Source organism: Peromyscus eremicus, chromosome 2 (assembly GCF_949786415.1).
Source record: "Peromyscus eremicus chromosome 2, PerEre_H2_v1, whole genome shotgun sequence".
NCBI classification, from domain to species: Eukaryota; Metazoa; Chordata; class Mammalia; order Rodentia; family Cricetidae; genus Peromyscus; species Peromyscus eremicus.
The window spans coordinates 6,119,008-6,139,122 of NC_081417.1; the positions used below are offsets into that span (position 1 = coordinate 6,119,008).

The window sequence follows — 20,115 nt, forward strand, 5'->3', positions numbered from 1 at the left end:
CTGTATGGAAGAGAGGGAAAGGAGTGATGTAATTCTATTTCAATTAAAAACACTTTAAATAAACTTTAAAAAAATTAAGCACTAACAGTCCCGCTTACAAGACTTTAAGAAACGAAAAAAAGTCTGAGAAAGTTGTGAAACATCTCAAGTAAGGTTCAGGTAATTACTACGTTAGGTTTGTTGTTAAATTAATCCTCCCCTCCCTTCCCCTCCCTTCCCTCTCCCCTCCCTCTCCTCCCCTCCCTTCCCCTCCTCCTCCCTTTCCTCTCCTCCACTTTCCTTTCTTTCCCTCCCCTTTCCCTTCTCTTCCCTCTCCCTTTTCCTTCCCTTCCTGTACCCCTCCCTCTCCCCTTCCCTTCCCTCCCCTCCCCTCCCCTGCCCTCCCTTCCTCTTCTTTCCTCTTTGTTTCAACACCTATTCGTGTCCTAGGGCAGATGGGGCTTCCCAGTAAGACAGACAATTTCACCCCTGAGACCTTGGAGACTCAAATGAGCAATCCAGGTTCATTTCCTGGTCTCTGTCCCCAGCTTTGTGACTCAGGGCAACCTAGCCAGGTTTTCTAAGTCTCAAAGACTTCATCTAAGGAATGAGGTATCCAGTACCTTAGTACTAGAGTGATCACTACACAATTCACCATTGAACCCAGATTTCTCTTGAGAGGAAAGCTACTTCCATGAATGCTTGTGACAGGGCAAGAGGGTGCTTTGGTCCCATTCCAGGTAATGGCAGCTGCCCTGAAATTTCTGCATAGGGTGTGCATGTGGCAAGCACTCAGTTAATTCCCCTGTGCTGTCCCCTATGCTTGCTTTTCTGTCACCTTCCTTGAGAATATTTAACTGTTCTCATGGGAACAGGGATTAGAAAGGACAATTTGGCATCAGTGTGGCCTGTTTTCCAATCCATGGTCTAAGTGGCAAACTCAAAATAGCAATACTTCTATTCTTACAACACTCCAGTTTCCCTAGCTGGCTGGACCTATAGGTGACAGTTCTCATGATGTCCTTCAAGATCCTACCTGTGTTTGTACCTATTATCACCTCCAGCCTGATTCCTGCTCAGTAGTCCCTGCACACTATACTAGAGTCTCAAAGCCTCTGCCCAGTTTGCCCACCTGCTGTCCTTAGGGAAAGCCTGGGTGGCCAGATCCTCCACCTTTGGCCTCAAATCCAAAGGACCTTTCTGTGATGTCTTACTAACAAGGCTCTGCATAACAGTGAGCAACTCTACTTTCCAACTGATCTTCATTTCTTTCTACAGCCTTCCTGTCTCTTTTCACCAACAAGAGAAATAATCAACCAATAAATACATGTAGATCTAGCTCCCACATTCCTTTGTGTACATGATTGGGCCACAAACCTTCAGTAAAGATTGCAACTGAACTGCAGGCACATGTTTTAACATTGACTTTTATTTACCATCTGTTCTGAGCTTTGATTTCAACAGGATCGCCACACAGTAAGTGCTGAGAAAGATTAATTCTTGGAGATATGAGAGAAAGCCCTCAAACAGCCCATCAATTAAATGAAAATAAATATTAGGTCCAGAAGTTCATCTTCAGAAAGTACAGTGTTACTGCTGGCCTGTAGAGTCACATAGATACCAGGGCCGCTCAGGATCCTGCTCCTGTCCTGTCTGCTGTTCTGGGAGCCTGCAGACAGCGGTGCTATGCAGGTGCCTAGGTGTAGAGAGGGCTGGCTTCCTGCAGGAAAGAGGTCCATCTCAACAACCTGTAGGGTGAAGTCATTGCATATTACATAGATATATTTGGGAGTCATCACTCAAACAAGGGAACTTCTCTAAGTTCTTTGCTCCTTTCTTATTAAGAACATATAAAAACAAAAAGCTTGCATTCACTAAAATACCATATTTTCTGAGACAAGAATGGGGATATAAATAATAATTGATTATTTCCCAGTCTTCTTCTTGGACTTTTGTATTTATTAGTCAAATCATCCAAGTGTGGCAGGACCTGAAACATATCCAGAGCTTGTTTTCCAAGAAGAGGTTAGGATGCTGAAGACCTAAGACAAGCCCAAAGCTGAAGGTTAGTTGGGGGCCTAAAGTGGACTAGGGAGCAAGACCAATGCTGGGATGAAGAAACAAGTTCCCTTTACCCTGGTGGTGGTACCTGTTTTGGGACTGGGGTTTATCATATCTGAGAACACAACCCTGGTTAAGGTCACATGCACAGAAGTACTGGGGGCAGAGCTGCCAGGGCACTCTAGATAATTCATACTTGAGTTGGCTTGGGGCAATGAGCATCAGGGAATGTACAACACAGTTCTAGGAAGATGAACAGCCTTTGTTTATTCTGTAAATAATTACATGTGCCCAGAGCTAAGAGTTCTAAAGTAGATAGGAGCCCTGCTCTTGTGAGATGGGGGAGGAGTTTGAGAGCAGGAGGTAGAGATGGCCCATTCATGATGAGCACAAAGAAGTACACTCTGTGTTCATTCAGGTTGGATTGGTGCTTGGGCTACAGACAGTCTTGTGGACACAGTCACCGCTTTACAGAACATTAGTAATTTCAGGTGACTTTAAAAGCCAGAATGGCAAATATTCTTTTCATGCTTTATTTAAAATCACCCTAAATTATGAAAACTGCTTCCCAGGAATTCTCTGGCAATAGTTCTCTGCATCTATGAGGGAAGTTGCTTGCCCTCTCTAACTTATTTTGTTCTGATACTGACAAATGTCACATGTGCCTCATGCATCAGTCTGTGTCTTGTCATTTTTTCCTTCTTGGGCTGACAAAATTTTATCTTCAGTACCTCTCCAGGCATTCAGTGTGATTTCTCATATTGGGTTAGTTGTGGCCCTTCTCTTCAGATACATACATTGGTCCCTAACACTCTACATTCCTCACAACATATGTAGATGTCTGGTGGGAGTGGACTCACTCCAGTTCCACAAACAAACTTGTGATATCTAAATATGTAAAACACACACCACTCCAGCTACTTCTGAGCACGGCTGTGCTCATCTTCGTTTTTCTGCAGCCTTCCCATTTCACTGGATAATTGAGGAATAGGCCACCAAGAGAAAGTGAAACTTGGTTTTTATTGAAAGTAATGCTTTCCATACACTATATTTGAATGACAGTTTCTCCCCTTGCATCTCCTGCAAGACCCTTCCCACCTCTGTATGCATCCAACGCTACTCTTTCTTTCTCTCTGTCTTTAGAAAACAGACAAATAAAAAACAATCAAACAAGAATAAAATGATTATTTCCTGGCATCTATTTCTCCTGGGTGAGTTTGTTTCTTTTTGTTCTAGAGCTTTCAGTTGTGTTGTTAAGTCATTGGTATGAGATTTCTCCATCTTTTTTTTTTTTTTTTTTTTTTGGTTTTTCGAGACAGGGTTTCTCTGTGTAGCTTTGCGCCTTTCCTAGAACTCACTTGGTAGCCCAGGCTGGCCTTGAACTCACAGAGATCCTCCTGGCTCTGCCTCCCGAGTGCTGGGATTAAAGGCGTGCGCCACCACCGCCCGGCGAGATTTCTCCATCTTAATTATGTGTGCATTTAGAGTTATGAATTTTCCTCTTAGCACTGCTTTCATAGTGTCCCATAAGTTTGGGTATGTTGTACTTTCATTTTCATTGAATTATAGGAAATCTTTAATTTCTTTCTTTATTTCTTCCTTGACCCATTGGTGTTTCAGGCGGGCATTATTCAGTTTCTATGAGATTGTAGGCTTTCTATAACTTTTGTTGTTGTTGAAATCTAACTTTAAGGCATGGTGGTCCGATAAGATACAAGAGGTTATTCCAGTATTTTTGTATCTGTTGAGATTTGCTTTGTGACCAAGCATTGAGAACTGATCTACCTCAAGACCCAGTCATACCGCTCTTGGGCATATATCCAAGGAATGCTCAATCATACCACAAAGATACATGCTCAACTATGTTCATAACAGCACTATTTGTAATAGCCAGAACCTGGAAACAACCTAGATGCCCGTCAACTGAAGAATGGATTAAGAAAATGTGGTACATATACACAATGAAGTACTACTCAGCAGAGAAAAACAATGACAGCATGAAATTTGCAGGCAAATGGATGGAACTAGAAAATATCATCCTGAGTGAGGTAACCCAAACCCAGAAGGACAAACATGGTATGTACTCGCTCATAAGTGGATTCTAGATATAAAGCAAAGAACAATCAGACTGCAACCCACAGAACCAGGGAGGCTACATAGTAGAGGGGACCCTGCAATGACTGTGGTTTTGGTTTTACTCAATTACTGGGAAAGCCTCAATGAAACATTTCACTATTAGGATAAGAATTTATACTGTATCAAGTTGATAATAGAAAAATAAATAAATAAACTTAAAAAAGAATAAAACAAAACAGAGAAAGAGAACAAAAAGGATAAATCATGAGAAACACATGCACACAGAGATACATACCCACACAGTCACACGAAACCATGAAAACACAAAATTAGAAACCATAATGTAGAAACAAAGAATTAGTAAGGTTAAAATAAACAAACAAACAACAACAAAAACAGCCTAAACAAAGCATTATGAGTTAAAACATCTCCAAAAGTGTCATTGAGTTAATTTCATGTTTTGCCATCTACTACTTGTCATGGAGCCTTCCTTTTAGTCTGATTTGTATACCCAATAAGACTACATTAAAAATGATTTTTTCCTTTTCAAGTGGCTGTCAATTGGAGGTAGAATCTGGGTTAGAGATTGGACTCATATTCACTTCTCCTGTCAGTTCTGGGACTCTATCTGGCTTGGACCTGTGTAGACCATGTGCATGCTGCCACCATCTCTGTGAGGTCATATGTACATTAGTCATGCTGTGTCTGTAAGGCACTGTCTCCTTGGTGTCTTCTATCCCCACTGGTTCTTACAATTCCTTCTGCCTCCTCTTTGGTATAGTTTCCTGAGCCTTGAGGGGAGGGATTTGATTAAGACATACTGAGTATTCCAAGATCTCTCACTTTCTGCAAATTGTCCAGTTGTATGCCCTGTATTAGTTCCCATCTACTGCAGGGTAATATTTTTTGATGATGGAAGAGCAGGACCCAATCAATGAGTACAAAAGAATGTTTTTAAGAAGTGATTTTATTGCTGATTTCTGTTAGCAGGATAATATCATTTGTTTTTTCCCTAGGCCCATGGTGTATCTAGTCTCAGATTCTTGGCCACATGAGCAGTGTCAGGCATAAGGTTTCAACTCCTGGAGTGGACCTTAAATCAAAAAGATAGTGGTTGATTCCTCCTACAACTTTTGTGCCATAATTGCAACTGTTTACCATTGGGCAGGTCACCATTGTAGATCAATGAGTTTATAGATGTGTTGGTGTTTACTTTTCTCCTTTGGTAACATGCAGAGTACCTTTCAGTAGCATGAACACTAGTCAGTAGGGGTGAAGGCTCTAAGTAGGCACCAATTAGACGTCTATGAAAGATGTCCAGTTGGGGCTTTGTCTCCTGTTATTTGGTGATTACATTTAAATTTCTTTCACACACACACACACACACACACACACACACACACACACACACACTATTATGATAGGTTTCCATATGACTCCTCAAATGACTCTTAGTGTTAGCTGTCCCTCTCTATGTTCCTTCCCTCTCCCCTTCTCCCTTTCCTCCACTCTACATTTAATTCTCCCATTCTAGTCCCCCACCCCATCTCTCCTTAACTATACTATTTAGCTTCCCTTCCTTGAGAGATCTTTTCCTCCTCCTAGTTCCTTACTCTATATCTAACCTAAGTGGTTATGTAGATTATAGCATGACTATCAAAAGTTTAAAAGCTAATATCCACATATAAAAGAATATATACTATATTCATTTTTGAGTCTGGATTACTTCACTCAGATGATATTTTTCTAGCTTTATCCATTGACCTGTGAGTTTCATAATTTTTTTTTTAATTTTTATTTTGCAATACAATTCAGTTCTACATATCAGCCATAGATTCCCTTGTTCTCCCCCCTCCCGCCCCCCTCACCTTCCCCCCCAGCCCGCCCCCGATTCCAATCTCCTCCAGGGCAAAGCCTTCCCCACAGACTGAGATCAACCTGGTGGACTCAGTCCAGGTACGTCCAGTCCCCTCCTCCCAGGCTGAGCCAAGGGACCCTGCATAGGCCCCAGGTTTCAAACAGCCCACTCATGCAATGAGCACAGGACCCGGTGCCACTGCCTGGATGCCTCCCAAACAGATCAGGCCAATCAACTGTCTCACCCACTCAGAGGGCCTGATACAGATGGTGACCCCTCAGCCATTGGTTCATATTTCATGTGTTTCCGTTCCTTCGGCTATTTGTCTCTGTGCTTAATCCGACCATGGTCTCAACAATTCTCGTTCATATAAACCCTCCTCATTCTCGCTAATTGGACTCCCAGAGATCCACCTGGGGCCTAGTCATAGATCTCTGCATCCAGATCCCTCAGTAGTTGGATGAGGTTTCTAGCACGACAATTAGGGTGTTTGGCCATCCCATCACCAGAGTAGGTCAGTTCGGACTGTCTCTCGACCATTGCCAGCAGTCTGTTGTGGAGGTATCTTTGTGGATTTCTGTGGGCCTCTCTAGCACTTTGTTTCTTCCTATTCTCATGTGGTCTTCATTTACCATGGTCTCCTATTCCTTGTTCTCCCTCTCTGTTGTTGATCCAGCGGGGATCTCCCACTCACCCAAGCTCTCTTTCCCTCGACCCTCGCCCTTCACTACCCCCACTCATGTCCAGGCTGTTCATGTAGATCTCATTCCATTTCTCTGTCATTGGGCGATCCTGTGTCTTTCTTGGGGTCCTGTTTTCCAGGTAGCCTGCCTGGTGATGTGAGTAGCAGTCCAGTCATCCTTGTTCCACATCTAGTATCCTGTTATGAGTGAGTACATACCATGTTTGTCTTTCTGAGTCTGGGATACCTCACTCAGGATGATTTTTTCTAGATCCATCCATTTGTCTGCAAACCTCATGATGTCATTGTTTTTCTCTGCTGAGTAGTATTCCATTGTGTATATGTACCACATTTTGTTTATCCATTCTTCAGTTGAAGGGCATCTAGGTTGTTTCCATGTTCTGGCTATTACAAACAATGCTGATATGAACATAGCTGAACAAGTGCTCTTGTAGTGTGGTTGAGCATTCCTTGGGTATATGCCCAAGAGTGGTATAGCTGGATCTTGGGGGAGAAGGATTCCCAATTTTCTAAGAAATCGCCATATTGATTTCCAAAGTGGTTGTACAAGCTTGCATTCCCACCAGCAGTGGAGGAGAGTTCCCCTAGCTCCACATCCTCTGCAGCATAAGGTGTCTTCAGTGTTTTTGATCTTAGCCATTCTGACAGGCGTAAGGTGGTATCTCAGAGTTGTTTTGATTTGCATTTCCCTGATGATTAGGGATGTTGAGCAATTCCTTAAATGTCTTTCAGCCATTTGAGTTTCCTCTGTTGAGAATTCTCTGTTTAGTTCTATAGCCCATTTCTTAATTGGACTGTTGGGCATTTTGGTGTCTAATTTCTTGAGTTCCTTATATATTCTGGATATCAGTCCTCTGTCAGATGTGGGATTGGTGAATATCTTTTCCCATTCTGTAGGCTGTCGCTTTGCTTTGTTGACTGTATCCTTTGCCCTACAAAAGCTTCTCAGTTTCAAAAGGTCCCATTGATTGATTGTTTCTCTCAGTGTCTGTGCTACTGGTGTTCTATTTAGAAAGTGGTCTCCTATGCCAATGCTTTCAAGACTACTTCCAACTTTCTCTTCTAGCAGGTTCAGAGTAGCTGGATTTATGTTGAGGTCCTTGATCCACTTGGACTTAAGTTTTGTGCACGGTGATAGATATGGATCTATTTGCAGCCTTCTACATGTTGATATCCAGTTTTGCCAGCACCATTTGTTGAAGATGCTTTCTTTTTTCCATTGTGCACTTTTGGCTTCTTTGTCAAAAATTATTTGTTCATAGGTGTGCGGATTAATGTCAGGGTCTTCAATTCGATTCCATTGGTCCACATGTCGGTTTTTATACCAGTACCAAGCTGTTTTTATTACTGTAGCTCTATAGTAGAGCTTGAAGTCAGGGATCGTGATGCCTCCAGAGGTTGTTTTATTGTACAGGATTCTTTTGGCTATCCTGGGTTTTTTGTTTTTCCATATGAAGTTGAATATTATTCTTTCCAGGTCTGAGAAGAATTGTGTTGGTATTTTGATGGGGATTGCATTGAATCTGTAGATTGCTTTTGGTAAGATTGACATTTTTACTATGTTAGTTCTGCCTATCCATGAGCATGGGAGATCTTTCCATTTTCTGACATCTTCTTCAATTTCTTTTTTCAGGGACTTAAAGTTCTTGTCATATAAGTCCTTCACTTGCTTGGTTAGTGTTACCCCAAGGTATTTTATGTCATTTGTGGCTATAGTAAAGGGTGATGTATCTCTGATTTCCTTCTCCGCTTTTTTGTCCATTGTATATAGGAGGGCTACTGATTTTTTTGAGTTGATCTTATATCCTGCTATGTTGCTGAAGGTGTTTATAAGTTGTATCAGTTCCTTGGTGGAATCTTTGGGGTTGCTCAAGTATACTATCATGTCATCTGCAAATAGGGAAAGCTTGACTTCTTCCTTTCCGATTTGTATCCCCTTAATCTCCTTATGTTGTCTTATTGCTCTGGCTAGAACTTTCAAGTACTATATTGAATAAGTATGGGGAGAGCGGACAGCCTTGCCTCGTTCCTGATTTTAGTGGAATTGCTTTGAGTTTCTCTCCATTTAATTTGATGTTGGCTGTTGGCTTGCTGTAAATTGCCTTTATTATGTTTAGGTATGTTCCCTGTATTCCTGATCGCTCCAAGACCTTTATCATGAAGGGGTGTTGGATTTTGTCAAATGCCTTTTCAGCATCTAGTGAGATGATCATGTGGTTTTTTTCTTTGAGTTTGTTTATATGGTATATCACATTGACAGACTTTCGTATGTTGAACCATCCTTGCATCCCTGGAATGAATCCTACTTGATCATGGTGGATAATTGTTTTGATGTGTTCTTGGAGTCTGTTTGCCAGTATTTTATTGAGTATTTTTGCATCAATGTTCATGAGGGAGATCGGTCTGTAGTTCTCTTTCTTTGTTGTATCCTTGTTTGGTTTGGGAATCAGGGTAATTGTAGCCTCATAGAAGGAGTTTGGTAATGTTCCTTCTGTTTCTATTGTATGGAACAATTTAGAGAGTATTGGTATTAACTCTTCTTTGAAGATCTGGTAGAATTCTGCACTGAAACCATCTGGTCCTGGGCTTTTTTTGGTTGGGAGTCTTTTAATGACTGTTTCTATTTCGTTAGGGGTTATTGGACTATTTAAATAGTTTATCTGGTCTTGATTTAATTTAGGTATGTGGTAACTATCCAGAAAATTATCCATTTCTTTTAGGTTTTCCAGTTTTGTGGAATAGAGGTTTTTGAAGTATGACCTGATGATTCTCTGGATTTCCTCAATGTCTGTTGTTATGTCCCCCTTTTAATTTCTGATTTTGTTGATTTGGATGCTCTCTCTCTGTCTTTTGGTTAGTTTGGATAAGGGCTTGTCTATCTTGTTGATTTTCTCAAAGAACCAACTCTTTGTTTCATTAATTTTTTGTATTGTTCTCTTTGTTTCTATTTTATTGATTTCAGCTCTCACTTTGATAATTTCCTGGCATCTATTTTTCCTGGGAGACTTTGCTTCTTCCTGTTCTAGAACTTTCAGGTGTGCTTTTAAGTCACTAGTATGAGATTTCTCCAGCTTATTTATGTGGGCGTTTAGTGCTATGAATTTCCCTCTTAGTACTGCTTTCATAGTGTCCCATAGGTTTGGATATGTGGTGTCTTCATTTTCGTTGATCTCTAGGAAGTCTTTAATTTCTTTCTTTATTTCTTCCTTAACCCATTGGTGATTCAGTTGGGTATTGTTCAGTTTCCATGAGATTGTAGGTTTTCTGTAGTTTTTGTTGTTGTTGAAATGCAACTTTAGACCATGGTGGTCTGATAGAACACAGGAGGTTATTCCAATTGTTTTGTATCTGTTTAGATTTGTTTTGTGACCAAGTATGTGGTCAATTTTAGAGAAGGTTCCATGGGGTGCTGAGAAGAAGGTATATTCGTTTTTGTTAGGATGGAATGTTCTGTAGATGTCGATTAAGTCCATTTGAGTCATGACATCAGTTAAGTCCTTTATTTCTCTGTTAAGTTTCGATTTGGGGGATCTGTCCAGTGGTGAAAGTGGGGTGTTGAGATCTCCCACTATTAATGTGTGGGGTTTTATATGTGATTTAAGCTTTAATAATGTTTCTTTTACATATGTGGGTGCCCTTGTGTTTGGGGCATAACTGTTCAGAATTGAGACTTCATCTTGGTGGATCTTTCCTGTGATGAGTATGTAATGCCCTTCTTGATCTCTTTTGATTGATTTTAGTTTGAAGTCTATTTTGCTGTATATCAGGATGGCTACACCCGCTTGTTTCTTAAGACCGTTTGATTGGAAAGTCTTTTCCCAGCCTTTTATTTTTAGGTAGTGTCTATCTTTGAATTTGAGATGTGTTTCTTGTATGCAGCAGAAAGATGGGTCCTGCTTTCGTATCCATTCTGTAAGCCTATGTCTTTTTATAGGTGAATTAAGTCCATTGATATTGAGGGATATTAATGTCCAGTGATTGTTCATTCCTGTATTTTTTGGTGGTGATGTGTGTGTACTTTTCTTCGTTGGGGTTTACTGCTCTGGCTTTATCTATTGCCTGTGTTTTCGAGGGTGTATCTGACTTCCTTAGGTTGGAATTTTCCTTCTAGTGCTTTCTGTAGGGCTGGGTTTGTGGATAAATATTGTTTAAATCTGGCTTTGTCATGGAATGTCTTGTTCACTCCATCTATGATGATTGAAAGTTTTGCTGGGTATATTAGTCTAGGCTGACATCCATGGTCTCTTAGTGTCTGCATTACATCTGTCCAGGACCTTCTGGCTTTCAAAGTCTCCATTGAGAAATCGGGTGTTATTCTGATAGGTTTGCCTTTATATGTCACTTGGCCTTTTTCCTTTGCTGCTCTTAATATTCTTTCTTTATTCTGTACGTTTAATTGTTTAATTATTATGTGGCGAGGGGACTTTTTTGGGGGTCTAGTCTGTTTGGTGTTCTATAGGCTTCCTGTATCTTCATAGGCATTTCCTTCTTTAAGTTGGGAAAGTTTTCTTCTATGATCTTGTTGAATATATTTTCTGTGCCCTTGAGTTGGTATTCTTCTCCTTCTTCTACCCCTATTATTCATAGGTTTGGTCTTTTCATGGTGTCCCAAATTTCTTGGACATTTTGGTTCGTGACTTTGTTGACTTTAGTGTTTTCTTTGACTGATGAATCTATTTCTTCTATTGTATCTTCAACGCTAGAGATTCTCTCTTCCATCTCTTGCATTCTGTTGATTATACTTGCATCTGAAGTTCCCAATCGTTTTCTCAGATTTTCTATTTCCAGCATTCCCTCTGTTTGTGTCTCCTTCATTTTTTTCTATTTCCCTTTTCAGGTCTTGGACTGTTTCCTTCATTTGTTTCATTGATTTTTCTTGATTTTCTTTCAGTATTTTATTGTTCTCTTCCAGTACTTTTTTGATTTCTTCTAATTTGTTTGCCCTTTCCTCTAGTTGTTTACAGCGTTCTTCACATTTTTTTGTCTTTTCCTCTACACGAGCCTCTAGCTTCTTCATGATGACATTCATAAGGCTATTTTCTTCTGCTTCTTCCAATTTCTGATGTTCAGGTCTAGGTGTTGGAGGAGGGCTAGGGCCTGGTGATGGTGTATTGCTATTCATTTTGTTGTTTGTGTTTCTGCCTTGACGTCTGCCCATCTCCTTGTGGTTCGTTGTTGGCCTTATCCGCACACTTGGTTCAGACAGAGCTGACAGATTCAGGAAGTCTCTCTCTCTTGTCCAGATGGGAGCTCTCTTGTCCAAATTGGAAGTCCGGGGCAGGATGGGAGCTCTTGTTCAGAAGGGATGTCCGGGGGAGGATGGGTGCTCTCTTCTCTCTCTCTCTCTCTCTCTCTCTCTCTCTCTCTCTCTCTCTCCTCCAGATGGGAAATCCGGGGCAAGATGGGAGCTGGGGGCCAGCCTCTAAGTCTCAAGAAGAGGCTTGGGGCTTGGGCAGATGGGCATGGGGTCAGGGCGTGGAGACTGCAGGGTCTGCCAGGGGTCTTGGAGAAGGGGATCCTTCCCGGTGGGGCTAGAAGGGAACCTGCCCGGTGCCCAGAACCTGGGGCCAAGTTGGGCAGGTCTTCCCGGGAGTGGCTGGTGCCCAGGGATGGGGTCGGGGGCAAGCTAGGGCAGTCACCTGTGCTTCAGAAGGGAAGTCCAGGGCAAGATGGGAGCTGGGGGCCGGCCTCTAAGTCTCAGGAAGAGGCTTGGGGCTCAGGCGGATGGGGGTGGGAGCAGGGCATGGAGACTGCAGGGTCTGCCAGGGGTCTTGGAGAAGGGGATCCTTCCCGGTGGGGCTAGAAGGGAACCTGCCCGGTGCCCAGAACCTGGGGCCAAGTTGGGCAGGTCTTCCCCGGAGTGCCTGGTGCCCAGGGATGGGGTCGGGGGCAAGTTAGGGGACTCACCTGTGCTTCAGAAGGGAAGTCCTGGGCAAGATGGGAGCTGGGGGCCGGCCTCTAAGTCTCAGGAAGAGGCTTGGGGCTCAGGCGGATGGGGGTGGGGGCAGGGCGTGGAGACTGCAGGGTCTGCCAGGGGTCTTGGAGAAGGGGATCCTTCCCGGTGGGGCTAGAAGGGAACCTGCCCGGTGCCCAGAACCTGGGGCCAAGTTGGGCAGGTCTTCCCGGGAGTGGCTGGTGCCCAGGGATGGGGTCGGGGGCAAGCTAGGGCACTCACCTGTGCTTCAGAAGGGAAGTCCAGGGCAAGATGGGAGCTGGGGGCCGGCCTCTAAGTCTCAGGAAGAGGCTTGGGGCTCAGGCGGATGGGGGTGGGGGCAGGGCGTGGAGACTGCAGGGTCTGCCAGGGGTCTTGGAGAAGGGGATCCTTCCCGGTGGGGCTAGAAGGGAACCTGCCCAGTGCCCAGAACCTGGGGCCAAGTTGGGCAGGTCTTCCCCGGAGTGGCTGGTGCCCAGGGATGGGGTCGGGGGCAAGTTAGGGGACTCACCTGTGCTTCAGAAGGGAAGTCCTGGGCAAGATGGGAGCTGGGGGCCGGCCTCTAAGTCTCAGGAAGAGGCTTGGGGCTCAGGCGGATGGGGGTGGGGGCAGGGCGTGGAGACTGCAGGGTCTGCCAGGGGTCTTGGAGAAGGGGATCCTTCCCGGTGGGGCTAGAAGGGAACCTGCCCGGTGCCCAGAACCTGGGGCCAAGTTGGGCAGGTCTTCCCGGGAGTGGCTGGTGCCCAGGGATGGGGTCGGGGGCAAGCTAGGGCACTCACCTGTGCTTCAGAAGGGAAGTCCAGGGCAAGATGGGAGCTGGGGGCCTGCCTCTAAGTCTCAGGAAGAGGCTTGGGGCTCAGGCGGATGGGGGTGGGGGCAGGGCTTGGAGACTGCAGGGTCTGCCAGGGGTCTTGGAAAAGGGGATCCTTCCCGGTGGGGCTAGAAGGGCGAGTTTCATAATTTTTTAACAGCTGAGGGATATCCCATTTTGCAAATGTGCCACATTTTCATTGTTCATTCATCTGTTGATAGGCAGCTAGACTCTTCCCAATTTCTGGGTGTTATGAATAGAGCAGCAATGGACATGGTTGAGCAACTGTCTCTGTAGTAGGATGTAGAGCCCTTTGCATACATGCCCAGGAATGGTATAGCTGGAGCTTGAGGTGTCTCTATTTACAGCTTCCCGAGGAACTGCAATACTGACATCCATAGTGGTTGTACAAGTTTGCAGTCCTTCTAGCAATGGATGAGTGTTCCCCTTACTCCTTCTCCTTGCCAGAATGAGCTGTTGTTTCATTCATCTTCATCATTTTAACAGGTGTAAGGTGGAATCTCAAAGTAGTTCTGTCTTGCCTTTCCCTAATGACTAGGGAGGGATGTTGGACATTTCTTTAAGTGTTTCTCAGTCATTTAGGTTTTGTCTTTTAAGAATTCTCTGTTTACATCTATATCCCAATTTTTAGTGGAGTTACTAATTTTCTTGGTGTCCATTTCTTTGTTCTTTATATATTTTAGATAGCAGTCCTCTGTTTGATGCGTAATTGGTAAAGATATTGTCCCATTCTGTGGCCTGCTAATTTGTCTGAATGATGGCATCCTTTGCCTTACAGAAGTTTCTCAGTTTCATGAGATCCCATTTATTAATTGTTGATTTTAGTGCCCATGCTTATGGTGTTCTGTTCAGAAAGTCTTTTCCTGTGTCAATGAGCTCAAGGTTATTTCATACTTTTTCTTCTTTCCGGTTCATTGCATCTGGACTTATGATATCCTTGACTCATTTGGATTTGAGTTTTGTGGATGGTGATAAGTACGGATCTATTTGCATTCGTCTGCATGTAGCCATCCAGTTGGATCAGCACCATTTGTTGAAGATGATATCGTTTTTCTAGTGTGTATTTCTGGTTCTTTGTCAAAAATCATGTGTCCATAGGTATGTGGACTTATGTCTGGGTCTTCAGTTTAATTCCATTGATCAATGTGTCCATTTTATATCAATATCGTGATGGTTTTATTACTACACTTTGTAGTACAACTTGAAATTGGATCTAGTGATAACTCTTGCAGTTCTTTCACTATTCAGGATTGTTTTTAGCTATCCTGGGTTTTTGTGTTCCCATAAGAAGCTGAAAATTGTCCTTTCAAGATCTGTGAAGAATTGTGTTGGAATTTTGATAGGGATTGCATTGAATTTACCTTTTCCTGGCCTAAGACATGTCCTGATGGCATCTTTACAGGATCAGGAACAACTGACAAATTATGGTTTTCTGGTTAGTGGGATGTCCTGCCTAAGTACGTCCTCTGTTCTTGCCTGATATCAACTGGGTCTGTTCTAGCCTTCTCTCCACTGGTGTAATAAAACACCCACCAAAACCAAGACAGAGGAGCAAAGTGTATTCCTTTTACAGTCCATTATTTAGGGAAATCAAGGCAGGAATCTGGAAGCAGCAACTGAAGCAAAGGCCATAGAGGAACATTGCTTACTGGTTTGATCCCAGGATCATATTCAGCTAGCATTCTCATACAACTCAGGCCCAATTGCCAGGTGTGGCACTGACCACATGTGGCACTGACCACAGTGGGCTGGGCCCTTCTGCTTAATTTAGCAATGAAGAAAATGCCCCATAGAAGTGCCACAGATTAGTATAATGGAGCTAATTCCTCAACTGAGGCTTTCTCTTTTGTGGTTACTCTAGTTTATATCAATTTGACAAACACTAAGCAAGCAGTACAGGGCTCAAGGATACAAATACAGATGATACACCATGGTGCCTGGTAGATGCTCCTCCCTCATTCACAGCACTGGAGAGAGAATGCTACACCACATGCAATATCACCACAAGGTACTCAAACTACAATCATGTCATCTCTGCAGCATAGTTGTTCCAAAAAACCCCAGGAAACTACATCATTATTATAGTGATACTGTAACAAAACCCCAAAATTTTGAAGACTTATCATAGATATACCAAAAAAAAAAGACATTAGTAACTGTTGCTAAAATTTCTTTCCAATAAGCAAAACTACCCTGCTTCCCAAGGGCCTTAGGACAAAAAGAGGCACTATTCCACCAACGTTCACTCTGGGGAACCAATGTGTTATTGGGCATCCTTACAGAGCATAGGTGAGGGATTCCTTAGATGGTATGGATGTACCTCCCCAACAGACCACACCTGAAAAGCCTTACCTAGCAGGGATGAGGGTTTCCTTGCAGCCACGTAGATTGAACCTCCTCCTCTAGTCTTCCCTGGCATATAAATTCTATACCCTCCAGAAGACCACATGCAATTAAGACAGAGTTATATACAACAGGTGGTAGGGATCAGGTGGATACTCAAGTGAGGGTCTTGTTACCCTCTCCATCCTCCATGAGGGGTCATAAATAGTCAACAAGCCCAGCTGGGATGATCTCTTGAAAGCTAATATCCAAGAAGGTGATTGCTTGGGTCAGAGGATAATGACTCACAAGATCAACAGAGGACATTTAATTTAAACAGAAGTACTGTGTGTCTCCAGACACTTCATGACTAATACACGCACTGGCCGGCAGCAAAGATACTCAACCAGGTTAATACTTTTGGTGTGGCAATGCTGTTGCAAAGTAGGCAGAGATGGGGAAATGCCAACAAATTGAAGTCTGCAAGCCAGATTCATTCACCTGTGCTTTGTTATGTAAATACGAAAATACAAATATGCTGTTTCCTTCTTTGTTTCTTACTGGTTCAACAAGCAACAGGGTACCTATAGTTTTATTCTTCCACCGCAGTCAAATTGGACTAGAAGAAAAACATGAAGTTGTCCTTGGACACATGCTTTACCCATCCCTCTCCTGAACACCTCCAGTGAAATTTCACACCAGGGGACATAATTTCAACTCACTTCCTGACAGCAATGTGGCATATTAATGAATTAAATGTCTTCATGAAGAGTAAACATATGATTTTTTTCACTATGCATTTACAGTTATAAGACTGAAGAATTCAAGAATGAAGGATACTATTTATGGTGATGTCAATGATTCCAGTTGATGTTGATAAATCAACATTAACAAATACTTGACAAAGATTTTAGCCTATAATGGTGTTGGTGTTTGAAAATAAACCTGCATGTAAAGGCCTTGGAAGATTTTCAGGTGTCTAATGAGATACTGTTAAATCTCGTTACAGTAGCCTAACACTCATCAGTCCTAAGAATAAGGTAAAGAGTGCCAACATCACAAAGCTGCTAAGCTTTGACATGGCCACACATGCCTTCCCTGAGAGAGGAGGAAGCTACTGGGATGATAGCAACCACAGTGAATGTAATGATGAGAGTGTTGAACATGAGGCAGCAAGAAAACCTTTTTAATGGTGACAAATGAGTGTAGCCATCAGTGAAGTTGGCTTACAGTTTGACAAATAGGAGGACAAGTGATGTTTTGCTTCTGTAGACTTTCAAGGTGAGGGAGGTATTCATAAGCAGCTGAAAATATTGTCAGAAAGAAAACAGCATGTGTGAAATTTGGGTATAACTGTCTAGCATACATAGGTAAACTACACAGACAACTTTCACTGCTACTTTTAATTGATGATGCTAACATTTACATTATGTTAATGATGCTGATAATTATAATAAGAGCTACTTCTTAAAACAGATTCTGGAAGTACAATTATTTGTCTAGCATGATTGAGTAGCAATTTTTTTCGGGTAAAATGGTCTTTTTCATATGCCAGATATCCACATCTCAAACACCATCCCTGTCTTTTCAATGCAGTGTATTCAGTTAAAGCTTTTTTTACATAGGCGTTAGCGTTGTGTTAATCTCCACTCAGAGACTGGCTCTCTCTTGGACTAAGGACAATTTGTTAGACTCATCCATTCTTGCAACAGACTGAGTGTTAGTGAGGACATATGGCTCTGCCTTAAATCAACCACCCAAACCCTGATGTTTCCTAGCCAAGGAGAAGGACTAAGGAAAGGATTTGCTATGAGTTTCTTTTCTAGGTAGATCACATTTAAAACACATAATATTTCAGGGTTTGTTGAGGTGGCGTGCTAAGCATTCTTTAAATTCTACTTTTGGGATAAGTAGAGATGAAGAAGAATTTTGTAAGGATCATGAAAAGTCTGGACTAGAATTTATTATAAATTTAGCAATAAAAATTTGGGTTTTTGTTTTGTTTTGTTTTGAAGTATAGGAAATGTTTAGTGAATTATGTTATTGAATTAAGTAAAATAGTCAATGTTACAGACTCTAGCAAAATGTCTGCTTCCCTGGGTGGGCTTGTGTTTTCTTTTGTCTTCCAATTCAAAGTATGAAACTCCCTTTAATGTAGTTTGTTATGAATTTAGTGTTTAGTCACAATAGCCACCTGATTCCAGAGTTTGGATGCATTTGTCTCTCCTCTGAGTTGTCAATGGCAAAGAAGTTTGGTTTGTCTTCTGTCTATTGTTGGTGCGTGTGTATTTAGTCTAATCAATTCGTCCAGCTTCCCAGTCACTCTCTTGAGGTGCACCTGAGGCCGTGTGTGGATTAGCTGCTGCAGGATTTTATTAGGGTGTTCATGCAACACTTGGAGACTGTTCAAGTGCTGTTCCTGCTGCACATGTATGATTGTGTCCTCCATGATTTTTGATGTCCTAAACCTGTAACTTTTTACATATTTATCTTTGTATGTTCTAATGTTCCCCCTTGAAAGCAGTAAACACATTCATTCTTCCCCAGAAATGGAAAAATAGTTCTCAGCAGATGGGAGCCAGCCTTCTCTACAAAGACCTCTCAGTACACTCGGCTTTATTTTTGCTCTAGAGAATCAAACAGCAGTTTGGGCTTCTGCTTGGGCAGCTGCAGAGGTTGTCAGACCAGCTTTGCTCAATGCATACTTTGAAAGATGCCTTGAGGTTGTCCAGAATTCACGAGAATGTTCTTATTTTCTGTTTAAACTCTGCTGACTTTCACTCTGGGGGTATTTCAGAATATATCAGACTGAACAAGGAAACTGATTATTTTCTCTGATCATACCATTTCCCAATACACTACATTTGTCTTTCTAAAGGTCAGGCATGAGAGACACAGGCAATGGGACTCATGTGCCTTCTTTTCTTATTTGTTGGGTTTTCATGTCTGAATTCTTTGGAAAATGTTAATTTATGTAAATGTGGCTGACCAATTGCAGTGTGTGATTTATTAAACATTCCAGGGTCTGGGAATAGTACAAAATGCTTATTGTACCCAGGATATGACTCATGTCACTACTGTCAGCAAATAATCTCTTTTCTAATGAGTGACTTCTACCAGTGTCTCAGAATGACCTTAATTCTAAGGTCAAGTGCAGTGGATTCTAATTGACAAAAACTTCCCTGGCTCTGGGTTTGCTCCCTGCCCCTTGCTCTCTCTCTGTCAGATCTTTGTATTCTTTTCTTTCTCAAGGGCTGTTTAACATATCTGTTGTTGGAATAGTAATCTCTATGATGTAGCAGGGGTGGCCAACTGTAATTAGACCAGTCAAACTTCAGGCAGAAAAACCTGCCAACTTCATCTAATTAAAATTGGGAATAGATTTGTACTTTAATTTCAACATCTTATGATACCTATAAAAAGCATAGTGGTTAATGGAAGTTCATAACTGTTTACAATCGTCATTTTGAAACAATAGTTCAGGGAGTAGCCTTTCTGTATGAATGACATAAACATGTGTAACCAGGAGCATGTTTGAAGGGTAATACTTAATTGAGAGTTGGGGCCAAATCATGGAGCAACTTAAGTATTTAAAAGAACATTTTGTTCCCTTACAGTGTATTTAGCTCCTTAAATACAAATGAGAAGGCTGATACCTGATTTCTGATATTTCAGTGGTGGCTTATGAAATTGAGATATACACTGGCACAAAGCCAGAGGCAGAAACAGTCTAAGGTATCAATCTCATTGGCACCAAAGGCGATTCCGGGAAAGGAAGGCTTCATCGATCTAGGGGCAACAAAGCCAGGTTCGGCGTGCACAGGTAAAGAAAGGCCTCATCATACCTGCAGTCATTCCTCTAGTCTCCTTCACGTAAGACATACAAACGGAAAACTCCTGAGATGCTCACTTGCTACCTGCCCGGAAATACTGGGCATTTGGTGATTTTCCCTGAAAGATTGTTCCAGAGTTGAAGGGATACACACTTAACCAGGGCTGCATAACAATACATGGGTCCTGATGCTGTTGTCATTTCCTTTAACGCAAGACAGAAAGGACGCCCCAGATAGAGCCGAGTAGTAAGAGTGGCAGCATCCCACCAGGAAGACTAGAAACATTTCCCGCTAAGCATCTATGAGTGTTAAAGCGGCAACCAGGCCTTCAAGGCCTGGGATCCTGACGCAGAAGCAAGTGCAGAGGACAGTATTCAGCCGGTGAGCTTCCCTAGATTCGCAAGTAGATGCTCAGATGAAAACTCTGGCCCAAGAGTCTGTGGGGTTTGTGAGACTGTGATGATTGAGGAACTTGGGCCTGGGATTCTCCCCAGCAGAAAATAGGCCTCACAGACCCAT

At 42.5% G+C, this 20,115-nt stretch overlaps 1 protein-coding gene across 1 annotated transcript in view; it reads left to right on the forward strand.

Moving 5' to 3' along the window:
• The window catches only part of Rp1 (RP1 axonemal microtubule associated), a 357,619-nt gene extending 338,029 nt beyond the window's left edge, over positions 1-19,590 (forward strand). Inside the window, 1 exon segment of the mRNA XM_059255599.1 lies at positions 19,439-19,590. Within this exon segment, the coding sequence (XP_059111582.1) occupies positions 19,439-19,590 (152 nt within the window).
• The last annotated feature ends 525 nt before the right edge of the window (positions 19,591-20,115 follow it).